At 51.6% G+C, this 14,546-nt stretch overlaps 1 protein-coding gene across 1 annotated transcript; it reads left to right on the forward strand.

Moving 5' to 3' along the window:
• The first annotated feature begins 345 nt into the window (after positions 1 to 345).
• LOC122542937 (platelet glycoprotein V-like) lies at positions 346 to 10,156 on the forward strand. The gene is made up of 2 exons (XM_043681079.1): positions 346 to 422; positions 7,808 to 10,156. The coding sequence occupies exon 2, from the start codon at positions 7,823 to 7,825 to the stop codon at positions 9,911 to 9,913; it is 2,091 nt and encodes a 696-aa protein (XP_043537014.1). The 5' UTR covers positions 346 to 422; positions 7,808 to 7,822; the 3' UTR covers positions 9,914 to 10,156.
• The last annotated feature ends 4,390 nt before the right edge of the window (positions 10,157 to 14,546 follow it).

Consider the following 14,546-nt stretch of genomic DNA (forward strand, 5'->3'; position numbering starts at 1 on the left):
TGGCCTACTGCAGACTTTCCGCTGGGAAACCTTTGGAGGGCTGGTTGCAGATTCAACAGGCGCGTCACTACAACCTCGCTTCGGTTCATGGGAGAGTGTGCCGTGTAAATGGGGGATGTTGTTGTTGTCGTTGCCACCCTATGGGGTAATCCTTTGAGGCAGATCGCGCGGAAGGCTGACAGATGCGTGCCTTAATGTCTCGCTGTGAATCGCACGCCAGCGTTGGGTTTGTGGCCACTTCCTGACACCTGTCGTGCGAGTAAGAATCAGCCGTTGCTTCTCACTTTGTCCACATCCTTCAGCTGAGCGCGGAGCACCTCTTGTCAGAAACCCAGTGTGGTCCTGTCGCTACCAGCAGACGGAACGCCAGCGTCTCTCGTCTGGGACTCGTAGCTTATGGGACCAGGAGGCACCTCATCACAGTGAGTCACTTTCAATTTTGACACAGTATATTTTGGGAGAGAGGGGTTTTATTTGGCTTGGGGGGGGGGGGGGGGGGGTGCGTGTTGACCATAATTATTCGCCTCTTTGGAAGGTTGGTCCAGACTCCATGGATCGAATGGCCTCCTTCTGTACTGTAGGATTTCTATTCTATAATTCTATCTGAAATCACTTCAAGCAGCTAACTGCTTTATTTCTGATGTCATGACCTCCACTATATGCTATAGTATAGTAGGTGATTGGGGACACCATTGCCAACAGGTTCCTTTTGAAGTTATGCACCGTCCAGACCTGAAAAGCCATCATTATTCCTTCGTCATTGCTGGGTCAAATTCCTGGAACTTCTGACTCAACAAAATGCTGCAAATACCTTCACCATGCTGACGGTAGCAATGGAAAAGCTCATTACCTTCTCAAGGAAACCAGGAGTGGACACAATTCTGGCTTTCGCGGTGGCAAAACAACAAGAACTGGCATTCGAACAGCACTTTCAATTTAGTAGCACACCCCAAGACACATCACATCAGTCTCAAAGGTCACAGGAGGAGATGTTAGCACAGGTGACCAAAGGAGGAAAGTGAGGCACAAAGGCAGAGAGATAAGAGAAAGAATTCCAGAATTTAAGGCCGAGGCAGCTACCTGAACCATCAACTGCGATGGAGTGAAATCAGGAATCCGCAAAAGGGCAGAAATGTAGGAGTGAAGATATCTCAAAGGCTTGTAGGACTGTACAAGGTTGCAATGATTTGGTAACAAGGTAAGAATTTAAAACTCAGTGATGAAGTAAGTATGTGGTTGGACTTTTCTCATTGTGTCAACCCCCTTATTCCAAACATTAAAGATCTTTTAAGTCAGAATCATTTCCGAAGAAGAGTTTGGCTGTAAGACTTAAAGTGCCACTTTTACAGCTGAAGAGCAGAGCTTTCAACTTCAATCTCCCTTCCTTTGTGCTGAGCTGGAAGATTGGAACTGAGGTAAGGTGGGGGGAGGGGAAATGCAATGTGATAAGCTAAAGCTCTCTCCTGTAGAATTGAGACGGATGCAGAGGGAGATGAGGAGGGACAGTGATGTTTCACGTGGATCAGGAGCTGAGGATGTGAGATAGTCACTCACTGGAGCAGCAGAATGTACAATGCACTGCGGTAACTCTGCAAGACCCCTTTGAAAACACCTTCCGATCCAGTGATCTGTCCCCGAGCAGGAAATGTCATACAATCACCATCACCAATAGGAGACAATCTAACCACCACCCCCTTGACATTCTATGGTGTTATCATCACTGAATCCCCCACTATTCAACATCCTTACATTGACCAGAAACTCAACTGGATCACTACATAAACACACCGTGGCTACAAGAGCAGGTCACAGGCTCGGAATCCTGCAGCGAGTAACTCACCCCCTGACTCCCCAAAGCCTGCCGCACCATCTACAAGGCACAAGTCAGGAGGGTGATGGAATACTCCCCACATGCCCCTGGATGGGGGCAGCTCCAACAACACTCAAGAAGCTCAACACCATCCAGGGACAAAGCAGCTCCCGGTCGATTGGCACCACATCCACAAACATCCCCTCCCTCCACCCCCTGACGCTCAGTAGCAGCAGTGTGTACCGACTACAAGACACACTGCAGCAACTCACCAAAGATCCTCAGGCAGCACCTTCCAAACCCACAGCCACTTCCATCAGAAAGATAAGGACAGCAGATACAAGGGAACACCATCCCCTGCATGTTGCCCTCCACTCCCCAACCTGACTGGGAAATATATCAGCCGTTCCTTCCTTGGTCAGAATCCTGGAATTCCCTCCCTCAGGGGCATTGTGAGTCAACCCACAGCACACGGACTGCAGCGGCTCAAGAAGACAGCTCACCCCCACCTTCTCAAGGGGGCAATTAGGGACGGGAGATAAATGCTGGGCCCGGCCAGCGACGCCCACATCCCGGGAGCAAATATTTGACATGTCACTGGTCAATCAAGCAAGGATTCACCAGAAATGTCTTTCCCCAAGAAATGGTGAGAATGCAGGACTCACTCCCACAAACGTTCGGGTCGAATAGAAATGGATTGAAGGGAAGACTACCTGGGCTCATGAGGGAGGAGATGCTGCCTGAATTGCTGTGCTCTTCCAGCACCACTGATCCAGAATCATGAGGGAGGAAGGCAGGGAGGGATATAGCGATGGAGGTCAGGTGAAGACTGGGTGGGTCATGATGCATGGGGAGCATTGACGTCAGGGTGGACCAGTGGGGCCAAATGGCCTGTCCCTGGGAAGGTACACAATGCTATCCAAACTGCTATATGGATACCATCAGAACCAGCCACTCAGGGAGGAAGGTTACCAAACTGTTTTTCACACACAGAGGTCTGGGCTCATGGGAATTCTAGGGGTCAATTGATCCCATCATGCACCATGTTGCATTCACACCTGGCTCCCCATCGCCATGATCCCTTACCCACACCAACAGCAGCTCATCGGAGAAGAAGAAAGAAACCAGTAGATCATAAGAAACGGGAATCAGAGGAGGCCATTCAGCCCCTCGCGCCTGCCCAGCCATTCAGTAGGATCATGGCTGATCCAACATTCTTTACCTCCGCCTTTCTGACCCTTTCCCCATAATTCCCCGACTGATCAAGAATTGACACAAGGACTCTGCCCCCACCGCTCCCAGGGGCAAGGAATTCCGAAGACTCTGAGAGACGGAATTCCCCCTCATCTCTGTGTTAAATTGCCCCTTTACTTTGAGACCATGCCTCTCTGGTCTTCGAATCTCCCCCCCCCCCCCCCCCCCCACAAGGTGAAACATTCTCCCAGCATTTATCCCATCAAGCCCTTAGAGAATCCGATGTGTTTCAATGAGACAACAGGAGTTTAAGATTCTCACTTCAGTGGTTAGCACTATTGCCTCACGGCACCAGAGACCAGGGTTCGATTCCAGCCTCGGGTGACTGTCTGTCTGCAGTTTGCACATTCACCCTGTGTCTCCCTGTTTTCCTCCGGGTGCTCCGGTTTCCTTCCACAGTCCAAAGATGTGCAGGTTAGGGTGGATTGGCCGTGCTAAATTGTCCCATAGTGCCCAGGGATGTGCAGGTTAGGGTGGGTTGGCCGTGTTAAATTGTCCCATAGTGCACAGGGATGTGCAGGTTAGGGTGGATAGGCCATGCTAAATTGTCCCATAGTGCCCAGGGATATGCAGGTTAGGATGGATGGCCATGCTAAATTGTCCTATAGTGCCCAGGGATGTGCAGGTTAGGGTGGATTGGCCGTGCTAAATTACGCATAGTGTCTAGGGATGTGCATGTTAAGGTGGATTGGCCATGCTAAATTGTCCCATAGTGCCCAGGGATGTGTAGGTTAGGGTGGATTGGACATGCTAAATTATCCCATTGTGTCCAGGGATGTGTAAGTTAGGGTGGATTGGCCGTGCTAAATTGTCCCATAGTGCCCAGGGATGTGCAGGTTAGGGTGGATTGGCCGTGCTAAATTGTCCCATAGTGTCCAGGGATGTGTAGGTTAGGGTGGATTGGACATGCTAAATTATCCCATAGTGTCCAGGGATGTGTAAGTTAGGGTGAATTGGCCGTGCTAAATTGTCCCATAGTGTCCAGGGATGTGTAGGTTAGGGTGGATTGGCCGTGCTAAATTGTCCCATAGTGCCCAGGGATGTGCAGGTTAGGGTGGATTGGCCGTGCTAAATTGCCCCATAGTGCCCAGGGGTGTGCAGGTTAGGGTGGATTTGCCGGGCTAAATTGTCCCATAGTGCCCAGGGATGTGCATGTTAGGGTGGATTGGCCGTGCTAAATTGTCCCATAGTACCCAGGTATGTGCAGGTTAGGGTGGATAGGCCATGCTAAATTGTCCCATAGTGCCCAGGGATGTGCAGGTTGGGGTGGATAGGCCATGCTAAATTGTCCCATAGTGCCCAGGGATGTGCATATTAGGGTGGATTGGCCGTGCTAAATTGTCCCATAGTGTCCAGGGATGTGTAGGTTAGGGTGGATTGGCTGGGCTAAATTGTCCCATAGTGTCCAGGGATGTGTAGGTTAGGGTGGATTGGCCGTGCTAAATTGTCCCATACTGCCCAGGGATGTGTAGATTAGGGTGGATTGGCCGTGCTAAATTGTCCCATAGTGTCTAGGGATGTGCATGTTAGGGGGGATTGGCCGTGCTAAATTACCCCATAGTGTCTAGGGATGTGCATGTTAGGGTGGATTGGCAGTGCTAAATTACCCCATAGTGTCCAGGGATGTGCAGGTTAGGGTGGATTGGCCCTGCTAAATTGCCCCATAGTGTCCAGTGATGTGTACGTTAGGGTGGATTGGCCATGCTAAATTGTCCCATCGTGCCCAAGGATGTGCAGGTTAGGGTGGATTGGCCATGCTAAATTGTCCCATAGTGTCCAAGGATGTGCTGGTTAGGGTGGATTGGCCATGCTAAATTGTCCCATAGTGTCCAGGGATGTGCAGGTTAGGGTGGATTGTCTGTGCTAAATTGTCCTATAGTGTCCAGGGATGTGCAGGTTAGGGTGGATTTGCCATGCTAAATTACCCCATAGTGCCCAGGGATGTGCAGGTTAGGGTGGATTGGCCATGCTAAATTGTCCCATAGTGTCCAGGGATGTGCAGGTTAGGGTGGATAGGCCATGCTAAATTACCCATAGTGTCTAGGGATGTGCATGTTCGGGTGGATTGGCCATGTTAAATTGCCCCATAGTGCCCAGGGATCTGCAGGTTAGGGTGGATTGGCAGTGCTAAATTACCCCATAGTGTCCAGGGATGTGGAGGTTAGGGTGGATTGGCCGTGCTAAATTGTTCTATAGTGTCCAGGGATGTGTAGGTTAGGGTGGATTGTCCGTGCTAAATTGTCCCATAGTGACCAGGGATGTGTAGGTTAGGGTGGATTGGCCGTACTATATTGTCCTATAGTGTCCGGGGATGTGTAGGTTAGGGTGGATAGGCCATGCTAAATTGTCCCATAGTGTCCAGGGATGTGTAGGTTAGGGTGGATTGGCCATGCTAAATTGTCCCATAGTGTCTAGGGATGTGCATGTTAGGGTGGATTGGCCATGCTAAATTGCCCCTTGGTGCCCAGGGAAGTGCAGGTTAGAGTGGATTGGCCGTGCTAAATTGCCCCATAGTGCCCAGGGATGTGCAGGTGAGGGTGAATTGGCCGTGCTAAATTGCCCCATAGTGCCCAGGGATGTGCAGGTTAGAGTGGATTGGCCGTGCTAAATTGCCGCATAGTGCCCAGGGATGTGCAGGTTAGAGTGGATTGGCCGTGCTAAATTACCCAATAGTGCCCAGGGATGTGTAGGTTAGGTGGGTTAGCCATGCGAAATGTGGGATTACAGGGAGACGGTGGATCTGGGTGAGATGATCTTCGGAGGGTCAGAACAGACTCAGAGAGTTTATTGACCTGCTCAGTCTCACAGCTCCCATCCCATGTCCATTATCACAGCTTCTCCCCACATGTCATGGGGTGGAAGAAATGAATAGATCTGTCGCCTCAGTGGCTTGGCCGTAGTGTCCAATGGTGTCTGTCTGCACCGTCGGGATCCTATGATCTGTCCTTTTATCCTGTAACGTTCTAGCGAGCATCAGAAATGTGTCTGTTTGGATGCATGGTGATAAACTTTGGAAGCAGGGCTCCCTTTTGAGAAATATTCCATCTCGCCGATTACAGAGGGAGAGGGGAGCAGTTGTTCAGAACAACGGTTCTGGATGGAGTGTGAGATAAATAATCTTTTAATTGTGTCCCTTTTGGCTTGAAATTGTTAAACCTCCCCTGCTTGGATCCTGCAAAACCTTTTCCCTACCTGCACTTTGGACAGGGTGAGGGGGTGTGGTATCACATGGTAACTGTTGTTAAATTCTCATTCATCACCTCCTCGAGTTTTCTTTTACTTAATCACGGCGCGTTGTCCTCACTGGCTAGTCACTTATTTCCAAGGGGGCAGTTGAGACTCAAACCCATCGCTGTGGGCCTGGAGTCACGTGTAGGCCCAGACCAGGTAAAGTTGGCAGATTTCCTTCCCTAAAGGGCATGAGTGAACATGGAGCACAGAACAGGACAGGCCCTTCAGCCCACAAGGTTGTGCCCAACATTTATCTTAATCTATGATCAACCTAACCTTCACACCCCTCAATTTACCGCCGTCCATGTGCATGTCCATCAGTCGCTTAAATGTCCCTAATGTCTCTGACTCTATTCCCACCGCATCCCACACACCCACCACTCTCGGTGTAAAGAGCCAACCTCTGACATCACCCCTAAACCTTCCTCCAATCACATTAAAATTATGCCCCCCTCGTGACAGCCATTTCCGCCCTTGGAAAAAAGTCTCTGGCTGCCCACTCTATCTATGGCCCTCATTACCTTGTACACTTCTATCAAGTCACCTCTCATCCTTCTTCTCTCCACTGTGAAAAGCCCGAGCTCCCTCAGCCTTCTTTCATGAGACAAGCCCTCCAGTTCAGGCAGCATCCTGGTCAATCTCCTCTGCACCCTCTCTGAACCATCTACATCCTTCCTATAATGAGGCGACCAGAACTGGACACAATATTCCAAATGTGGTCTAACCAGGGCTCTACTGAGCTGCAGCACAACCTCACGGCTCTTAAACTCAACCTAATGAAAGCCAACACACCATACGCTTTCTTAACAACCCTATCAACTATGGACATGGACCCCAAGATCCCTCTGTTCCTCCACACTGTCTTTACCCCTATATTCAGCATTCAAATTCCACCTTCCCAAATGAATCACTTCGCATTTATCCAGCTTGAATCAGATGGGTAATTATCTGTGACAATGAAACCATTACTCTTGGTTTTACGCAATAAGGAGCTTCGGAGGTTGAGGGGGTGACCTTATGGAGGTTGGAGAGGAGCATGGAGAGGGTAAATAGACAAAGTCTTTTCCCTGGGGTGGGGGAGTCCAGAACTAGAAGGTTTAGGGTGAGAGGGGAAAGATTTAAAAGGGGCAACTTTTTCACACAGAGGGTGGTGCGTGTATGGAATGAGCTGCCAGAGGAAGTGATGGAGGCTGGACTTTAATCAGAAGTCACACGACACTTGGTTATCGTCCAATTTGAAATCACAAACGTTCATCTGGTGAAGTCTTCTCATTTTGTCCAAGTCAGTCCAACACCGTCACCCGCACCATCCATGACTCTAATTCAGAGCCGACTCCATTCCAACTTGGAAACGAGAAAGTCTTGGTTTTGAGAGGGCAGAAAGGACTTGGATAGGGATGGGAGGGGAAGCAACATGGGTCTTGATAATGAGGAGGGGGAGGTGGGCCGCGTGATCATTGTAGTTAGTATTCAGAGGCAAGCAATGGTACCTGCAATCTGATTATTTTTCAGGGACTCCAGCCCACCATGAAGAGACTGCTGTGGACCCTCACTGCCCTGGGGCTCACGCTGTGCCCACTGAGGTTCTGTTCCCCGCCCTCTGACCTCTGCCTGCCTTGCGAGTGCACCAGCGCCTCCCCCAGGGCGATGTGGTGCATCGAGAAGAATCTGGGAACGGTCCCGCGGACCATCCCACCCGACGTCGAGGAGCTGTTCCTGCAGCACAACAACATCTCGGGTGTGGCGCCCACCCATTCCTGGGGGTCCCCCCTCCGCATCCTGGACTTCAGCCACAACCGGCTGGTCGCCGTGCCAACCGAAGCCCTGGCCTCCCTGCGTCAACTGAAGAAACTCTACCTGACCGGCAACTGGATAGCCACCTTGCTGCCCGGGTCCTTGAGCAACCTCACGAACCTTCAGGAGTTGCACCTGAGCGTCAACCGTCTTCAGGCTCTGAGCGCTGGCGCCTTCTCTGGCCTCTCCAATCTCCGGAGGCTCATGCTGAGTTTGAACAACATCACGAGCCTGGCCCCCGGTACCTTCGGTGCGCTCGGCCGCTTGGAGTTGCTGCAGTTGAACGGCAATCGGATTGTGACCATCCATCCCGGAGCTTTCAGGGGCCTTACTAACCTGAAGCAGCTCTACCTCCGAAGTAACACCATCCCGGCCTTGACCAAAGGAGCGTTAGACGGTCTTGACCAACTCCAGATCCTTAGTCTGAGCCACAACGACCTGCGTTCAGTGCCTGAGGAGGCCATGATGGACCTGAAGGGCTTGAAAGACCTTTACTTGAATAATAACGGCATCGCCTTCCTTCCCGAAGGGTTCCTGATCCGATTCGAGAAGCTCGTCATTCTGGACCTCAGCAACAACAGACTGTCCACGTTGCCGGAAGGTGCACTCCTCGGCTTGGACAGGCTGAGGCTGCTAGACCTGAGCTTCAATAACTTCAGCAGCCTCCCTCCTGGGGTATTCCGCCAACTGGGGAACCTGACCGTCCTGAACCTCTTCAACAACCACATCGACTCGCTGCCGGCGGCCATCTTTGAGGGCCTGGTCAACTTGAAGGAACTGCACCTGGACAACAACCGCATCTCGGCCCTCCCGCCCGAGTTGTTTCGGAGGCAGGCGGAGCTCAGGGAGCTCCAGCTGGACAATAACCAGCTCTCGGGCCTGCCCCAGGAGCTGTTTGCCAACCTGACCAACCTGCGGACCCTGTACCTCGACAGCAATTGGCTGACCGCCGTCCCGGCGGCCATCTTCCGAGGCCTGGGGCACCTGAGGGAGCTCCAGATGGAGCAGAATGCTATTGACTTCCTCCCCGAGGGCGTCTTTGCTGGCCTGACGGAGCTGAGGGTCCTCCAGCTCAACCAGAACGCCCTCCGGTCTCTCCCCGGCAACGTCTTCGACGGGCTGGTCAACCTGAAGGAGCTGCAGCTCAGTAGTAACCAGCTATCTGCCATGTCTGAGGCCGTGTTCAGGAACCTCAGGAAGCTGAAAGAGTTGCATCTGGATGGCAACAGGCTGTCCTCCCTCCAACCTCTCATCTTCCAGGACCTTCAGAGGCTAGAGGACCTCCAATTACAGTTCAACCTTCTTCTCTCCCTCCCACCCCAGGTCTTCGCCCCACTCCGCAAGCTGAAGAAGCTGCAACTGCATAACAACCACCTTGCTGCCCTGCTCCCCGGAACCTTCCAGAAGCTGGAGAGCCTCCGGGAACTGCACCTGGATAGAAACGCCATCTCCTCTCTCCCTGCGGGCCTCTTCCAGAGCCTCTCCCGCCTCAGCCTGCTGCACCTGAACTTCAACAGGCTCCGTGACCTCAGCAGCGGCCTACTCGAGCCCCTGGTCAGGCTGGAGCAAATCCAGCTCCACGGCAACCCCTGGGCCTGCGACTGCCCATCCATCTTGTACCTCAGCCACTGGCTGGAGGACCACCCCAAGGTGGTCCACGAGCCTGTCCAGTGTTCCTCAGACAGATCGCCGGTGGTGGCCGTGAGGAAGGCCTTCCCCTCCGTCCCTTCGCAATGCTCTTCTGCTTCCACTCCTGTCTTCTTCCGTCTGACAGCTGCCTCCTGCATCTGCTCCTGGCTTCTCCTCAGCACCTTGAGGCCGTGAGACCAAAGCAGCAGAGGTAGGCCATCGAGCCTGCTCCACCATTCTGATCATCCCCAACCACATCTTCCTGCCTTTTCCCACGATTCCCCTTCCTGACTAAAAATCTCTCTCTCTCTCTCAGCCTTGAATGGCCCATCCTCGACAGCCCTCTGCGGTAAAGAACTCGACAGATTCCCTCCCCTCAGAGAGAAGGTATTCCTCCCCATCCCTGTCTTCAATGGATGGCCCCTTACTCTGAGATGGTGCCCCTTACTCTGGGATGGGGCCCCCCTGGGCCTCGACTCACCCACACGAGGGGAAACACCCTCCCCACATCTCCCCCTGTCAAGCCCCCTCAGAATCTTGTACACTTCAATAGAGTCGCCTCTCATTCTCCTAAATCCCAATGAGGACAGGCCCGATGTACTCCCCCTCTCCTCCCAAGACACTCCCTCCAAACTTGGGATCAGCCGAGTGAACTCACCCACACGAGGGGAAACACCCTCCCCACATCTCCCCCTGTCAAGCCCCCTCAGAATCTTGTACACTTCAATACAGTCGTCTCTCATTCTCCTAAATCCCAATGAGGACAGGCCCGATGTACTCCCCCTCTCCTCCCAAGACACTCCCTCCAAACTTGGGATCAGCCGAGTGAATTTTCTCTGGACTGCCTCCCATGCCGGGATATCTTCCCTTGGATAGTGGACCCCCGACTGTTCATTGTGTTCCAGCCGTGGTCTGACTGTAAGACATGGGAGCAGAAATTAGGCCATTCAGCCCATTGACTCTCCTCCGCCTTTCAGTTGTATATCATTTTAGAAAAACCTCCCTACGTTTGCACACAATTTCTTTCGAAGTCAAGGCGAGCATTTTATTACCCGTTACCCACTGAACTTGGATGCTAGCTCTCCGTGATTCGTGTGCAAGGATTCTCCAATCCCTCTGGCCTGCAGCGTTCTGCAGTCTTTTAAACAATGGTCATCCCCTCCATTCTTCCTGGCAAACCTCACGGTTTAGCATAATTTACTGCCATCTATGGAGGTTGTACCCACTCGCTTAACCCGTCTCTATCCCCCTGGGGAGGGGGGGGAAAGAGTCTGTATGTCACCCTCACCCAGTTCCTTTGGGTTATCTGCTAATTTCCTCCTTAAAGTTGTCCATAAATGTTGTAAATAAAAGTGACCACTGCACTGGTCCCTGTGCCACTCCATGTTCCCTTCTGAAAATGTCTCCCTTATCCAAACACTGTTTCCTGTTTGTTAACCAATCGCTTAACCAGCAGGAACAGCAGCACCTCATTTTCCGCCTGGGAATTCTTCTGGACTCAACGTCGAGTTTAACAGTTTTAGAGTCTGAGGTATCTTCCCCCATGTCTTCACCCCCAACCCCCACACGCCAAATCTTGTTATCACTCGGTCTGCGACAACCCATGGTTAACCAAAACCTGGATATAGAGGGAAAACCAGGACAGAGAGAGAGCAAATCCTGGGACGGGGAGGTGGAAGGGAGAAAGTGAGCACTGCAGACGCTGGAGATCGGAGTTGATGCTGGAAAAGCACAGCTGGTCAGGCAACATTCACTCTCCTGGCTAGTCGCCACTATCCACTCCTTTGTCTCTCTCTCTCTCTCTTTCTCTCTTTGGATTGTATTTCCACCCATCGTTTACCCCTTACTGCCTCCCACCCTCCCCCCAATCTTCTGCACAAAACCCAACCCTTTCCTAGCTACCATCGGTTCTGAGGAAGGGTCACTGGAACGGTAATTCTGGTTTCTCTCCACAGATGCCAACAGACCTGCTGAGCTTTCCCAGCAATTTCTGTGCTTGTTCCTTCTTTGTTTGGTTGTGTTTTGACTATGGTGTTTGAATAAATTGTGTTTTACTTTAACGCTGAGTGGTTTGGGAGAAAGTGAGGTCTGCAGATGCTGGAGGTCGGAGTCGAGAGTGTGGTGCTGGAAAAACACAGCAGGTCAGGCAGCATCCGAGGAGCAGGAGAGTCAACGTTTCGGACATAAGCCCTTCATCAGGAGTGAGGGGAATAGTTTGACCAATTGAATTGTGTCTGGAACACGGCACCTGACATTTACCTTTAAAATAAGGAGAAAGGTCAGGTTCTAGGTTTTCCCTGGAGCGTCGGAGGCTGAGGGGTGACCTTATAGAGGTTGATAAAATCATGAGGGACATGGATAGGGGGAATAGACAAAGTCTTTTCCCTGGGGTTGGGGAGTCCAGAACTAGAGGGTATAGGTTTATGGACGGGTTGGACCGAAGGGTCTGTTTCCATGCTGTACATCTCTATGACACTATGACCATGGAGGGTGGGGGATGGGTGACTTGGAGTATAGCAACCTCTCAGTCAGAAGGGGTCTCTCTTTGAAATGAACCAAAGTGTTACACCCAGGGGAATGCTGGGTCGCGCCACCCTGGTGCTGACTAACATTGGCTCCCGTCTATCCAATGCCTTGCTTTTAAAATTCCCGGTATCCATCCATTGCCTCAATCCTGGAGAGGGTGCGGAGGAGATTTAATCAGGGTGTTGCCTGATCGTCACTGGAACGCAGGTGGTTGAGGTGAGGGGGAGGGAGTGCGACTTGAGAGAAGTCGGTAAGCTTGTGAATGGCATGGGAGATATGAGGCTGTTTCCCCAGGGTGTACTATCAGGGGACACAGGTTCAGGGATTGGGGTGGGTGGTGGGAGGGGCGTTTAACAGAGATGTGTGAGGCAGGGTTTTCACACAGAGGGTGGTGAGCACTTGGAACGTGTTGCCAGAGGAGACGGTAGAAGCAGACGGTGGATAGATTAAATTAGATTAGATTCACTACAGTGTGGAAACTGGCCCTTCGGCCCAAGCAGCCCACACCGACCCGGATACATGGATAGGAAGGGAATAGAAGGATACAGATCCCGGAAGTGAAGACAGTTTTAGTACAGAAGGCTGTAGAGGGCTGAAGGGCCTGTTCCCGTGCTGGATTGTTCATTGATCTTCGAGAGTTTCACTGATGAAGAGAGATTGGACAGACTGGGTTGTTTTCCTTAGAGCAGAGAAGATTGAGAGGGGGGACATGATTGAGATAAGACCAGATGACACAGGAACAGAAATTAGGCCATTCAGCCCATCTGCTCCGCCATTCAATCATGGCAGATAGGTCTTTCAATCCCCATTCTCCCACTTTCACCCTGTAACCCCTGATCCTCTTGACAATCAAGAACCTATCTATCCCAGTCTTAAATATCCCCAATGACCCGGCCTCCACATCCTTCTGTGGCAGTGAGTTCCACACATTCCCCACACTCTGGCTGAAGACGTTTCTCCTTATCTCTGTTCTAAAGGGTCTTGCCTTCACTCTAAGGCCGTCACCTCGGGTCCGAGTCCCTCCGGCCAATGGGAACATCTTCCCAACCTCCACTCTGTCCAGGCGGTTCAGTATTCTGTACATTTCGATCATATAAAATGATGAGGGGCGTTGACAGGGTAAAACAGGAAGGAACATTTCCCCTTGATGACGGAACCAATGACCAGGGAAGGGGCAGGACATTTCGAAGGGATTTAAGGGGAAGGTTTTCACATTTGGAGAGTGTTGGAAATCTGTAGGTCACTGGCGAGGGGCAGAACCCCTGGTAACATTGAAGTAATGTTAAGGTGGGCACTTGTGATGCCAAGGTGATGCTGGGAAATGGGATTTGAGTGGGTTGGTGGTTTCTTTTGTCTGGGGCGGAGGTAATGGGTCATTTCCTCCCTCCGACTCTCCGGTGAACTCTCTGGTTCCCCGAAATCCATACATTTCTCCGACTATGCCCTCCCAGACCTTTCTGATTTTCGTTGCCCCCCCACCCCGGCCGTCCTCACTGGGCAGTCGTGGCTCTGGGTGGAATCTATCTCTGGAATTTCCTTCCCCAGATTCTCCCTCCCCCTCCTCCGTAGCCACTTGGAGAGCTCTCCCATCACGACACTCACTCAGTGACATTTTACAGGAGGCACCTTGAGAGGCTCCAGGGGACTATGTAAATGCAGTGCGTGGTTGTTGCTGGGTGGACTGACCAGGAGAAAGCACCTTTCCTGTCACACCTACCTCCCCAGTAATCGCATGTGACCCACTGAACTTGGTGTCATTTTTCAGATCTGCCTCTTAAATCTTACACGCACCCTGAATTTTTTCAGGCCGTGTGCTTGCACTGAGATGTTATCAGTTCTTGAACCCCTGTTATAAAGTTTGTGGTGTACCACTATTCTGTAAAAACAAAGCCTTGCCGCGCATTTCTTAGAACTCAAGCTCGAGTGTATTTGCAACCACAAACCCAGATGAATTTGCTGACTCAGTTGTTCAGGTTTCTCCTGATCACTCTAGCTCAGCTGTCAAGTGACAGAAATTAGCTGAAGTGTTCTCCGCCTTGTCCCGTTCGAAGAGAGATCTCACAACATCTCTGGAGCAACGGGGAGACATGCTATCCCTCTGCAGAGCAGCCCAGCAGATCCTACTACTCCCTCTCTATCCCAGCTTTACCTGCCGTGGGAAACATAGTGTGTGTGTCTGGTGTGTGAGAGTGTGAGTGAGTCTGTGTGTGAGTATGTGTGTGTGAGTGTGTGAGTGTAAGAGAGCGTGTGAGTGTGTGTGTGAGTGTTTGTGTGTGTGTGAGTCTGTGTGTGTGAGTGTAAG

Source organism: Chiloscyllium plagiosum, chromosome 41 (assembly GCF_004010195.1).
Source record: "Chiloscyllium plagiosum isolate BGI_BamShark_2017 chromosome 41, ASM401019v2, whole genome shotgun sequence".
NCBI lineage: Eukaryota > Metazoa > Chordata > Chondrichthyes > Orectolobiformes > Hemiscylliidae > Chiloscyllium > Chiloscyllium plagiosum.